Source organism: Symphalangus syndactylus, chromosome 19 (genome assembly GCF_028878055.3).
Source record: "Symphalangus syndactylus isolate Jambi chromosome 19, NHGRI_mSymSyn1-v2.1_pri, whole genome shotgun sequence".
Taxonomy (NCBI): domain Eukaryota; kingdom Metazoa; phylum Chordata; class Mammalia; order Primates; family Hylobatidae; genus Symphalangus; species Symphalangus syndactylus.
The window spans coordinates 13380133-13393578 of NC_072434.2; the positions used below are offsets into that span (position 1 = coordinate 13380133).

General features: G+C 44.6%; 3 protein-coding genes across 18 annotated transcripts in view; 2 read left to right on the plus strand and 1 right to left on the minus strand.

Annotated features, from left to right (window-relative positions):
- C19H1orf74 (chromosome 19 C1orf74 homolog) lies at positions 1 to 2859 on the plus strand. Its single transcript, XM_055235167.2, has 2 exons — positions 1 to 211; positions 910 to 2859. Exon 2 carries the CDS (start codon positions 985 to 987, stop codon positions 1792 to 1794), a length of 810 nt encoding a protein of 269 aa, XP_055091142.1. The 5' UTR covers positions 1 to 211; positions 910 to 984; the 3' UTR covers positions 1795 to 2859.
- LAMB3 (laminin subunit beta 3) overlaps positions 126 to 13446 on the plus strand; it is a 207982-nt gene continuing 194661 nt past the window's right edge. For both annotated transcript variants that reach the window (XM_063613110.1, XM_055235153.2), the window contains exon 1: positions 126 to 211. The gene's annotated coding sequence lies outside the window, so the exon portion shown is untranslated. The remainder of the gene's footprint in view (positions 212 to 13446) is intronic.
- Positions 2308 to 13446, minus strand: part of TRAF3IP3 (TRAF3 interacting protein 3) — a 25791-nt gene continuing 14652 nt past the window's right edge. For 4 of the 15 annotated variants that reach the window (XM_055235157.2, XM_055235158.2, XM_063613128.1 and 1 more), the window contains exons 8-16: positions 11581 to 11652; positions 9124 to 9264; positions 8877 to 9014; positions 7144 to 7279; positions 6460 to 6522; positions 5258 to 5317; positions 4026 to 4162; positions 3160 to 3273; positions 2308 to 2562 (exon numbers count right to left, since the gene is read on the minus strand). In XM_055235157.2, coding sequence (XP_055091132.1) covers positions 2470 to 2562; positions 3160 to 3273; positions 4026 to 4162; positions 5258 to 5317; positions 6460 to 6522; positions 7144 to 7279; positions 8877 to 9014; positions 9124 to 9264; positions 11581 to 11652 — 954 coding nt within the window. In that variant the 3' untranslated portion in view covers positions 2308 to 2469. Of the gene's footprint in view, positions 2563 to 3159; positions 3274 to 4025; positions 4163 to 4976; positions 5318 to 6459; positions 6523 to 7143; positions 7280 to 8876; positions 9015 to 9123; positions 9265 to 11580; positions 11653 to 13446 lie in introns of those variants that run through there. The other 11 variants (XM_063613133.1, XM_063613132.1, XM_063613129.1 and 8 more) reach the window with 5 other exon arrangements.

The following is a 13446-nucleotide window of genomic DNA, read 5'->3' on the forward strand; positions in this document are numbered from 1 at the left end:
AAAAGAGGGCGGCACTCGAATGGGTGCGCATGCGCAAGAAGGTGCCTGCGGGACTGGAGCAGAGCGGGCTGCGAGGGTCTTCTCAGCGCAGGCGGGCTTTCGAGTGTTACTTGCGGCTGGGCGTGGGGGACTAGCTGCCTTTCTGGTAGCAGGCAGGAAGCCGCAAAAAGTTTCTGAGCCCGCGAACCTGTAGCGGACGTGGAAAAAGAACGTATGTGAGAGAGACTTATGCCTCATTTAGCAAATCACTATAATATGCTCTGGTGTGGGGTGTGTGGATCGGAGAAATCCCATCTTCCGAGGGTCCTTGATGTCGGACAGAAAGGGAAGGCGGGGCCAGCAGAAGTTAAAATACTACCCTTCTGTAGTTCTAGCGGATTTCATTCATTCATTTTTATGTGTCAGGGTGAGATGGTTGTTAGTCCACATTCTGGTGTATATTAATCAAATTACTATTCTTATAACTATTCTCTGGCGGGAAGAGTAGGGGAGTTGTCAGTGGAAAGGATATATTTGGAACTTGGAGCTCTGTCCCAGAAGGGCTTTCGAGCGAAATGCTGTGAATTTTGCCAAACACTGCCCCGCCTCCGCCTCTACCCCAAATTCCTTTTGGTTTGAACCAGAGAACGTAATTTGCAACAGGTAAAATTTAGAATAAAAGCCAGAGTGAATGTAAATCTAGCTATAGGGCTAGAAAAACACACGAATTTAAGATTGAGGGAGACCAAGTCAACTAGAAAAATCAAGCAGCATTGGTGATCCTATCTTGTTTGGGCTGGGTCACCATTTCAAAGCAGGGAGGGACAGAATAACCTTTGGAAGATACCTCGATTTAACGGGAAGGCTGTTGGCAGGTTTCCTGGTGTGTCACTGGCTGTTAATAATTCCCTGCTCCTGCTTTGTTTCTAGACCCCTCCTCAAGTGTCTGGCTGAAAGATGCCACCCAGGGAAGGGAACTCGGGCTAGCTAAGGAGGCCATTCTTGATGTTGCTTCTAGATCTCATGTCATCACCGAGCCCTCAGCTGCTGGTGGCAGCTGCTCAGCAGACCCTTGGGATGGGAAAGAGACGGAGTCCACCCCAAGCCATCTGCCTTCACTTAGCTGGAGAGGTGCTGGCTGTGGCCCGGGGACTGAAGCCAGCTGTGCTCTATGATTGCAACTGTGCAGGGGCATCAGAGCTCCAGAGCTATCTGGAGGAGCTGCAGGGGCTTGGCTTCCTGACCTTTGGACTTCACATCCTTGAGATTGGAGAAAACAGCCTGATTGTCAGTCCTGAGCGTGTATGTCAGCACTTGGAGCAGGTGCTGCTTGGTACCATAGCCTTTGTGGATGTTTCCAGCTGCCGGCCTCACCCTTCTGTCTGCTCCCTGGACCAGCTTCAGGACTTGAAGGCCCTCGTGGCTGAGATCATCACACATTTGCAGGGGCTGCAGAGGGACTTATCTCTAGCAGTCTCCCACAGCAGGCTCCATTCCTCAGACTGGAATCTCTGTACTGTATTTGGGATCCTTCTGGGCTATCCTGTCCCCTATACCTTTCACCTGAACCAGGGAGATGACAACTGCTTAGCTCTGACTCCACTACGAGTATTCACTGCCCGGATCTCATGGTTGCTAGGTCAACCCCCAATCCTGCTCTATTCCTTTAGTGTCCCAGAGAGTTTGTTCCCAGGCCTGAGGGACATTCTAAACACCTGGGAGAAGGACCTCAGAACCCGATTTAGGACTCAGAATGACTTTGCTGATCTCAGCGTCTCCTCTGAGATAGTCACACTGCCGGCTGTGGCCCTCTGACTTTAACTCTCCTCCCATATAGAAGGTACTCAGTAAATGATCATCTCTAGGTTGGGGATGGCAAATAATCATCTCAACTGCCAATTCCAAGTGTCTTGAGTACACTAAGGCACAATGCTGTAATCAGTTGGCCACAAATGCAAAGGGCATGTAAATAGGTAATGGTGGTGCTAGTAGCAAATTGGTAGATAGTACATACTTGCCATTTCTATACTAGGAAGTCCTCTTAGTGGAGATGTTTTCATTTTCACTGGATAAAATATAGAAGGAAAGAGATGATAGAGGAAAAGCAGGGTGGTGGAAGACAAGCCAAACACTCTTGCATGGTAACCTTGTAAATATCCCTCGTCTATGTGGGTGCTGCCTGCTAGGAAAGTAGGGCTGGGGGCTTTTCTGCATGTTTATATGCCTCCAACTGAATTTGAGGAGAGTAGACCACCAGTATGCTTAAATATGTGATACTTGTTAATGTAATACACCATTCAGGAATAAACTGAGAGTTCTGAGGAACAATCTGGTCAGGTGAAGTTTATTCACAGTAGGTTAAGAAAATAACAAAAAGTCAGAAATCCTAAGTCAGTTGGAAAACCCAAGCTGTAATGTACCCAAACCTTCTGAGTTTTTCATTGAGTTGCTTTCTTCTGATTTTCACCTAAGGCAGTTGTCACAAATTGTTCAGATCATCAGGTTGTCTTTATTGGCCAGGAACACTGCCAGTGCTGCAGCAATCACCACCATCAGCACTGGGAGCCATCGCCCACATTGCCTCTGTAGGGGGACAGGGAGACAGAAGAAAGTGGCCATGAGTTGATTGGAAAAGATATAGGCAAAAATCTTTCTTCTTCCTTCTCTAGCCCAGTGGAAAACCCTGGGTTGGTGGTGGAGAAAAAGCTTTTTACTCTGTCTCCCACTTTGTCACCTGTCTTGGGGTAAAACCACTTAACCAATGTTCTCTGGCCCAGGGAGCCATATCCAGCAGGGACCAGATATATAAATACTGATATGAATAATGAAGGGTGGAAAATAACCCAGCAAAATTATATTCTTTCTTTGTATTCCCCAGTACTTTTGTGTCCTTCTGTTCTTGCCACCATGTGTATCATCGGCTAAAAGAACACCCTTTCATACTTTAGCTAAGAGTAAGTCTTTCCTTCTGGCATTGAGAGTTCTGTGAAAGTTGGGCTTTGATGCACGAGCCAGTGTTTTTTTCAATGGTTGCCATAATGTCAGTATAGTATAAACCAAGCACAGTAGGACAGGATGGCCAGTCGTTGGCGTGGGCTGATACATTTTATCTGCAAAACTTGGTTAAAGAAGGAATCGTCCCATCATCCAGGGCTTTATGGGAAGGAGAGACCCTCTTACTCTGGGAGGCAGCTGCTGGCTCTGGTTCAGCTCTTCTCGGCAGTGCTGCAGCTTACGCAGGCAGGAGAGATACTCGTCACTGAGGTTGTCTAACTCTGAATGCAGTTCTCTACACTGGGGAGAACATCACCAAAGTCATCACTGTCACTTCTGTCTAGGACGGAAGTCTAGAAGTCTAGAGCCCAGGCAGGGGAGACTGCCCTTTGTAAGTTTCACTTATTTGGAATTTTTACCACCATCTTCCCTTCCCAGCCGTTCTCAGGGATTTGTTTGTCTTTTGACTGTCTCACATTGTCAGGAATGTGTTCATTTAAGTGATTGACAGTAGTGCATATTATAATATTACATTTTATACATTTAAGTTCTTTCATATGACTTTACGTGCAAGTGCTTTGCAAATGAGAGACACCGATAAATGACGTTCTTATAGAACAAACGACCTAGAAGTGACCTTAGTACAAGTTTCTTTCCCAGGAGCTAGTTGCATATCAATACTTCTGGGAATGTGTATGTTTGTGAGTATGTACAAAGGAAGAGTTTTACTCTTTAAAGGACATATAAAGACTTAAGATACTCAATGTGGGATGACATATTGAGAAGTTAATATTTTTATTAAATGTGTTTGAGTTTTGGTCAACTTTCTAAAAGGTAACCATTTAATAAAACCTTGAATAGGAGTTGGTATAAATAAGGAAGGGAAAAGATTGACAAGTCAGCCCAAAAGCACAGACGCTTTATGTAGGCAAATGAATGTCTGTGGTTATCCATTCACAACTTAAACTTTGAAATCCCTGCTCTTTGGCTGCCTCCCAGGTTTCTCTGCTATCCTGCAAATGAGCCCTTACTATCTCAGGTCACCCTCTCACCTCCTTTTCCTTGGCCTGGAGCTGCAAAGTCTTCTTTTGCAGCTGGTCTCTGAGATCCCAGTCTTTCTCCTTCCCTGTACCCTCAGGCTCCACTTCGTTAGGGAAGGACTTTGGACTCCACACGGGCAAAGCCTGATCTAAAAAAGCAGCCAGATTCTTGGTGACGGTGAGGCCCACACCTCTGAGGAAGGGCCCTGAGGGTGAGACCACTAGGAGTGGGGAGAGGGGAGGGAACTTGGGAGGGCGTGCTCTTGGCTAGACTGATGGCATTCTCTGACATAAAGGTTAACTTCCAGTAGGCCCCTGCTAAGCTTGGACAGACAGCTGGAATCTGAGCTCCTTGAGGGCAAGATTGGCATCTTTTCTTTGTATCCCCAGTCTTATCTAGTGCTAGATAGTTTCAGTGAATACTTACTAATGTAATGTCATTGGTTGTATGTCATATTCTTCCTAGTTTGTCAAATAAGTTTGGTGGATGCTTTAATATAATCCCTTTTCCCTGATGTCCTCATTTGAAAGTTGTGAAGATGGCAGTCATATCCTAAAATTTATCTTCATATGGTTAAAGATGGTTTTTTAGCCACCCTGCAGTCTTAGTCTTGGTGAAAAGAGCATGGACTAGGAGTCAGAAGTTTTGGATTGTTGTTGTAGCTGTGTTGTTAGTTTGTGTCACCATAGACTTTCATGTTCTTATCTATACTATGTGGGCATAAAAATTTCTGCCTTATCTATTATATTATGCCCAATGATTGTGAGGAGAAAACAAAAGGTCGTGTGTAGTGGACAGGTGAGGAGCTATTGCCCCTCTGTATACACAGTGAATTCTCAGGAAACACGGACAGTAGACTCTCTAGGGCTAAGAGTGAGTTGACTCTGGCATGCTATGTGGTTTGGGGCTGGGGAGTTGGATGTGATTTGGAAAATCAAGTGTGTAAAAATTGACATGAAATCCTGAGTTCAAAATAAATTTATTGAAATGTTCAACACAGACATGTGCTTTCAGAGAGAATAGAAACCCTTTTTCACAGTTTATATACCTCAGGATAGAAGGCTAACTAGTTGAAGTGTCCTCAGAGCCAATGATCAGTCCTTAAAAGGCTCCCACACATCCCAGACTTAACAGACTCCCAGAACTGGCTGGGACTCCAGGAGGTCATGCAGTCCATCCCGCTGCCTTTAGGCAGGTAAGGGAAGAGCAATATCTTAGAATTTGTGGTAATAAATTTGCTGACCTTTCTTTGTTAAGAGTTTCTCCTGTTCTTGAAGCTGTAAGGATTGATTCTGAAGCAAACCTGTTGGAAAACACAAGGAACTTGTCTATGCTAGCATATTCACTACAAAGAGTTTTCTTTCCAGAACTTTGCTTAGAACCTTGGTTATTAAATATGTTCCCATCTGCTATGTGTTGAATTTTGTCCCCCAGAATATATATGTTGAAGTCCTAACCCTCAGAACCTTAAATTATGACCTTATTTGGAGATAGGTTCTTTAAAAGATAATCAAGTGAAAATGAGGTCATTCAGGTGGGCCCCAATCTAATATCAGTGGTGTCCTTATAAGAAGGGGAAATGTGGACACAGATATGTTCATGGGAAAGACAATGTGAAGAGACCCAGAGAGAAGACGGCCATCTACAAAGCCAAGGAAAGAGCCCTGGAATAGATCTTTCCCTAAACGCCCTCAGAAGGAAACAACCCTGCTGACATCTTGGATTTCTAGTCTCCAGAACTGTCAGACAATACATTTCTGTTCTTCAAGGCACCCAGTCTGTGGTACTTTGCTATGAATATAGCATCCTTATATCTCCCCCTACCATGTCTCTATCTTCAAGTCTTTGCTTGAAGATTTTCCCTTTTCCCTGTGGTTGCTTTACTCTCTTAATAATCATTGCTGTTTGCATGAAGCTTCTCTATCAGGTGTCAGAGGTTAAAGTGGTGGGCAACCAGCAGCCGTATTAATTGAGTCAGGTTCTCCAGCTTTTCAGAAACTGCTTTTCTTCTGAGAAGTCCCTTTTCCTCTTTGGGCCCAATATGTAGTTTTGAAGTAGATTGAGGCACGTATAGTGTAAGCTTATTTTCTAAACCATCTCTAGTGACAGGTCTATGTGACACATTCATGTACATAAATTAGAATATATAAAATAAGAACTGCTTTAGGAAACCCAGTACTTAAAAAAAATCTGCAGTTCTAGGGGAAATGTAAGTGGTGTCATTGGCATGGAAGGAGAAAAGTAGAAAAAAAAGAACAGAGGCTAATACATAATTTATGGAGAGCTATGTAAATGACCTCACTTCACAAGAAGAGGGTCTGAAAATGCACAGAGTTAGAGCATATGCCAAAGACTGGTCCCTTAGTCCCCACTCTGGGTGCCTTTTGTGGGCCGGGAGCCCCAGGAAAACGCTGTGGACTTTCAGAATCTGGAAAGTGAACTTACTCTGCAACTGATGTACTCTGGTCACCAGGGTGAGTTTCTCCGCCTCTGACCTTTTTAGTTGATCTGGAAATGCAATAATGCAAGCCAAAATAAAGGAACCCAAGACTTAATGAACTCAGTACTTAAGGATGGAAATTAGTAATAGATGCTGTCTTGTCGCGGCCTTTAACGTGTCTGTTGGAAGTTGCTCTATCTTCCTGTCCCAGTTCTGAAGAGGTAAACCAGAAGCCAAGTACCTCAGGTTTTGTGCATCAACAATGTTGGGTTGCATTGAGGCTTGTGTTTACACACTGTCTAGTCTTCTCTGTCAGCAGACACAGAGGGTGTGACTGAGAGACTTTCTCTATGCCTTGTGTTTCAACTGACCTTTCCCTTTCAAATTAGGACTGTGGCCTTGACATATGTGACTGATGTAGGAGCAGCTGTGATCTGGCCCAGAGGGATGGGCTAAAAAAGAGAGCTCAGACAACAAGATACTCTATCTAGTACAGTGAAATTAATTTTCAGTTTTGGATGATTAAAACAGTCCTGCCTCTCCCTCAAGGTAAAATGAGATTATAAAGCCAATCAGCCAATCAAGCAAACAAATAAAAGGCTGAAGCCTTTCTCTTAACTCAGTTTCTTTTTTCTTAGCTCACTTGGCCATGGCTGCCATGCGCCCAAGGCCTCCAAGGAGAAGAGTACCTTGTAGGTCCTGGGTATCCAAGCTGCACAGGTCTCTGTCCCCTTGCAGGCATTCAATCTTGGCCTGCAGTTCCTGGTGCTCATTTTCCAAAAATCGCAGGGCCTGGTTCATCTGTAAGTCCCTGCTATCTGCTCCCTGTAAGGAGAAGGAGGGGCCAATATAGAAGGAGGTCAGTGTTGGGGTGGAGGTTGGGGGGCAGGTACCATGGAAGAGGAAAATATAGAAAATTCTGGAATTTTAGAGATAGAAGGAATGTTAGGGAGATGAGAAAATAGAGAAGTCTTTCTTTTTTCCTATTCTTCCCATTGCTTTGTTCCTCACATTTATAACGGCAGATTAGACTTTTGATATTCACAAGGAACTCGTGTCTTTATTTATTTATTTTTAGAGATGGGGTCTCACTTTGTCACCCAGACTGGGGTGCAGTGGTGCCATCATAGCTCATTGCAGCCTCGACCTCTTGGGCTCAAGCAATCCTCCCACCTTAGCCTTCTGAGTAGCAGGGACTGGGCGTGTGCCAGTAGTTTTGAAGTGGACTGAGGCATGTGTAGTGTAAGTTTATTTTCTAAACCATTTCTAGTGACAGGTCTAAGTGACACATTCATGTACATAAATTAGAATATATAAAATAAGAATTGCTTTAGGAAACCCAGTACTTTAAAAAATCTGCCATTCTAGGGGAAATGTAAGTGGTTGTCATTGGTGTGGAACTCATGTCTTGACACTTGGGTAAATCACCAAATTAAGGAATACGAAGTCATTAGTTTTCTAGATGTTTTCATTTTCTCTTTTTTTCTTCATCTGGCAGTATCAATTTTTTTTTGGTTAGGGTCTTTTTTTTTCCACAAAGATTCAAAGTTAAAAAACGCCCCACAAAAATCTTCATAGGAGTTGCCTTATAGGTGATGGGAAGAAGAGAACAAGTGACCACCACACAGAGTGACCAGCTGGGCTCACTCCTTTGATAAGACTCATATACTCTGTCTCTTATCAAGTGGGCTGTTCTGAGCCCTGCTTCAGGAAAATTACAAAGATCAGCTTATGAGATGGATCCTTAAAATTCCAAACCAGGTAAATAAATCTATGCAAAATAATAGCTAATATTTACTGAGTGCTTTTATGTGCCAGGCATTGTGCTAAGTGCTTTACATGGATTGTCTTACTTAATACTCAGAACCACCTTATGATGTAGGTACTATTATCCTCATTTTAGAGATGGGGAAACTGAGGCTTAGGACAGATTGAAGATGATGGAACCCTTGAGGATGCCAAGAGTTTAATTATAATTGCTAAATGTAATTGCTTAAAAAACACATTGGCAGAAAGTGTTAGTTAGTACTCACCTGTAAATAAATTAGTGACATTCTTTCTGTGCCAACAGTGGGCAATTTTGAACTGGATGCTTTTTTGGGATGGAGTTTGGAGAGTGGGTTGGGATATGACATTAGTAGGCTGATGAATATTCCAGCCAGTTCTTTTCATTTGGGTGGTCATGGTGTCATTCCAATGAATGCTTAGTTCATTTGCATGAGCAATACAGACATCCTTGCTAAACTCAAAACTAGATTTCAGAGCCAAAACAGTGAATTTGGTACAAAGTAGGTGGTGACCGAGGAACTGAAAGCCAGATGCTGTCAGCTGCCTTTGGAGTCCCTAATCCAGAACAGCTTCTTTCATCACCACCCCTCCTCCCCATACCCTGTCTTCCCTCCCCACCCCCAGTGCCTGGTACCTGCAGTTTGGACTGAAGCACGTGGAGCTGGCTCTCCAGCTCCCTGTGCTGGGTCCCAAGGGTCCTCCAGTCCTCCCTCAGAGCCTCATACTGGCTCTTCCACTCTTCACACTTCTGCTCTGCCAGGGCCAGGGATCGCTGAGGGAAATCAGAGAGGAGAGGGTTCCAGGGAGTTGTGCAGCTGGCTCCCTTGTTCCCCAAGCTGCCTGGAGTCCCCAGCCCCATGGTCTCTGTGGCATCCCCATACCTGTGTGCTCTGTAGTTGCTGCTCTGCATTCATTTTCTCCTCCAGCACTTTCTGCAGTGACTCCTTGGCCTTCTGCTCATAGCTGTTTTTCTGGTCTTCCATCTCCAGTAGTACTTTTTTCATTCCCCAAGGGGAGTATTTCTGTAAATTTGATGCAATTCAACAAATACACATTGAGCTTCTGTGTGCCAAATCCTGAGCTGGGATACAGAAATGAAAAGAAGTTGGTTCTTCCCCCAGGCAGAGATACCAGTAATCTAGTGAGCCATTTCTTTTAGGGTAGAGCTAGCAAGGAGAGTCCCTCAGGCAATGAGAGATGAGAGGGGGGCATAATAAACAGTGCCCTAGGCTTGCTGGGCGTTGTATCCGAGGCCTTCCACAAGCTCTTGAAATCCAACATGTCTAAACAGGACTCATCTTTCTAAACATGTTCTTTTTTCTTGGGGTTCCTATCTCAGTGACCAGAATCATCATCCATCCAGGCTTTTCCAAACCCTAAACCAGGGAGTCAATCTTCATTTTCTCTCTCACTTCCTCCCAGTAATCAGTTGGTCATTGAGCCTTGACAATTTCCTTAACAGCTCATATCTGTCTCATCTCTATCCCTACTGCTGCTTCCTTAGTTCAGGCTCTAGTAGTAGTGTTATGTGGATGAATGCAACAGCCTCCCTTTCTTCAAATCTTGCCTCCCTTCAGTCCCTTTTCAGTCCTGCATTTACAGGGTTCTTTCTAAAATGCAAATCTGATCTTGCCACTTCCTGCATAAATCTCTCCATGGATTCTCAGCACCCTAAGAATCACATCCAAACTCCTTGTCATGGCTCCACTTACACACCTAGACTTTCATCCCATGCTACTTCCACCTAAGCTGAGATGTTTGCAGATCCCCCAGCACTCTGTTTTTTGGGGCTCTGCCTTTACCCATATAGCTTCTTCTGCCTACAGCTGGTTAACTTCTACTCATACTCAAGATTCAGTCCAGTATCATCAGTTCTGATAAACTGACCAACTATCCGCATCCCACAATGTCTTATGGATTAGGTAGCTTTTCTTAGTGTTCATAGTGTTCACATAGTATCCCCTGTATGCCTCTATTATTCCACTCTATTGACTCATCTGTCTTTCATACTGGATTGTAAACTCCTTTAGGGAGGGAGCATACTGCCGCTGCTTTAAAAAAAATCATTGTAGCGTCTCTACAATGCCTAATGAACTTAATGTTTTAAAATTAATACATTTGCATTATAAAATTCCTCCTGGCTGCAGGATTAAGGAGACACAAGCACAGCTTTACTAATTCACTGGGGGTCTTGCCTTCTCCCTTTCTTTCATCTTTATGCCCTGTGATTTCGGAGAAGGCAGGCAGATTTTACTGTCAATTCTGGATTACCCACTGTGTAAGCAGTAGACCAGATGACAAAAATTTAGGGATCAATATGAAATCATTTCCATTTAGCTTTGGAATTGTCTGAAATTTTGGATTTAAATTTGAGTGGGTCTTACAGTTTTGGAACTTTCATTAAAAACCAGATCCAGGAATTAACCTGGTTGAGGTCATATGTAGGGGATGTCCCAGTTATTGGACATCCAATGACCATCCATGCTGGGCACTGGTTATGTGTTATTCCCTATTGAATAGACTGGCATTCTGGATTATATATTAGTCTCCTGTGAACTTGGTTGGCATTATTTAGTCCTGACAAAGCAAGTTGTACTGAAAAAATGAAAGTCGTAGACCAAGAAACTTATAGACTCCATAAACTCTCTTCCCCTGTAAGACGCCATCAATGTGGCCAGGACTGTCTTCTCTCTCTAATTCCAGATGGGAGAATTCTGCCTGTTTCACCCCATTCTCTTATTTGACATCTTCCCACCTGTCATGTATCCATCACTTCTCAAATGTGAAAGCTGACTTCTTTCTATCTCTTGTAAACCAAGATTAGGCCAATCGAGATTACTAATGCTGGAAAATGGTGTTACAGAAGAGCCAAGTAAAAGAGCTTTTACATTCTTCCAGGGGTTGCTAGAAAAAACAGAAAAAAGTTGCCCATGGAATGAAAATAATTTTCTAAGACTTCATTATAACATCTAACTCATCTGTTCAAAGATTAGGATGTGTAAATGTCTGTCTGGGTGGTGTGAATCTTTACCAAGGGCCTTTCCCTACACTGTCAGGTATTCTCAAGGTTCCCCTGGAGCTGACAAAGTGGTTAGTGCTGGGATTCCTCCAGGGTGCAAAGAGAAGGATACTGGGAGAAAGGGAGAGGAAGAAGGATGAAGACAGTGATCTAGTGAATTAGAAACTAAAGTGTAAATGGCCAAGCCAGAACTGGGTAAGTAGGAATGGGTGTGTTATTCTCCATCTGGTGGCATTTCTTGAAAGTAAGATTGAGGTTCAAGCATTCTTCTCATTTAATTCTAGATTCCCGAGACGGAAATATCCTTCAGAATGCTTACCTGGGTACAGGTGTACAGCTGGTTTTCTAAAGATCTCAGTTTCCCCTTCAGTTTGTCTTCATTAAGCTGTCCCTGGAGCAAATGGGATGAGTTAATGAGCTTGGGCCAAAATCTAGTCTGCAAAGAGTTTGACTCTATATTCCCATCCTACTGCCCAGCACATGGTTGGTGCTCAAACAGTGGACTCTTTCAGGAGGCAGGCAGGAGGAAAGATGACAAAGGATGCTGGATAGAAGAGGATCTTCTCCTGTTTCTCTGGACTAGGACAAGAAAGAATCAGACTGGCCTCAAGTCCTCTTTTTACCTCGTTTTTTATCAAATGGCTCAGGGTAGCTTAGCAGGGGGCCCTGGAAGGAAAGCTTTTAAGCTACCCTTTCGCTCACTATCTCCCTCCCCTGTCTAGGCACTTCTGCACTCCTCACCTCTTCTCAGTCTTGTACATTGACTTTTCCCTGTAAAATGTAGGCCAGTGAGGCTAACCCAGTCTCCCCTCCCGGGAGAATGTTTATTCCCTCCCTTGCCCTCGGTTATGAGCTCATTTGTATCTCCTCAACATTCCTATGTTGAAGTCCTAAGCCCCGAGTGCCCCAGAATGTGACCATATTTGGAGACAAGGTCTTTAAAGATGTAGTTAAGTTAAAATGAGGCCATTAAGCTGGGCCCTAATCCAATATGATGGATGTCCTTATTAAAAGAGGAGATCAGGGCACTGCGGGAAGGCCATGTGGAGACACAGAGAGAGATGACAATCTGTAAGCCAGGGAGAGAGACTACAGGAGAAACGAACTCTGGTGACACCTTGATGTCAGACTTTAAGCCTCCAGAACTATGAGAAAATAAGTTTCTGTTTTTGAAGTTCCCCTGACTGTGGTACTTTGTCATAGCAGCCCTAGGAGATTAATACACTCCCCTCCCTGCCACACACACCTCCACATGCACACGTACACTTCCACCTGCACACATACACCTCCACCTGCATACACGTACCTCCACTTGCACACACACACGTTCACGTGCACACGCACACCTCCATGTGCACCCACACACCTTCACATGCACACCTCCATATGCACACATACACCTCCACCTGCACACACCCTCACATGCACACGCACACCTCCACATGCGCACACACACCTCCATATACACACACACCTCCACCTGCACACACACACCTTCACATGCACATGCACACTTCCACCTGCACACACACCCCTCCACCTACACACACACACCTTCACATGCACAGATACACCTCCACATGCACACACACCTTCACATGCACACGCACACCTCCCTATGCACACACACACCTCTGCCTGCACACACACACCTTCACATGCACACACACACACCTCTACATGCACAGATACACCTCCACATGCACACAACCTTCACATGCACGCACACACATCCATATGCACATGCACACTTCCACCTGCACACGCATACCTCCACCTGCACACGCACACCTGCACATGCACACGCACACCTGCACATGCACACGCACACCTCCACATGCACATGCACATCTCCACATGCACACACACACCTCCACCTGCACCCACACCTCCACGTGCACATGCACAACTTCATGTGCACACACACAACTCCATATACACACACACACCTCCCCCTGCACACACACCTTCACCTGCACACGCACACCTCCACATGCACACACACACCTTCACCTGCACACGCACACCTCCATATACACACACACCCCTCTACCTGCACACACACACCTCCATATGCACACACACACCTTCACATGCACATGCACACCTCCACCTGCACCCACACACCTCCAGCTGCACACATGCCTCCACATGCACAGATACACCTCCACATGCACACACATTC

Excerpts from the sequence above, each read along its gene's own strand:
- C19H1orf74 (XM_055235167.2), top strand. The coding sequence starts at position 985 with ATGTTGCTTCTAGATCTCATGTCATCACCGAGCCCTCAGCTGCTGGTG.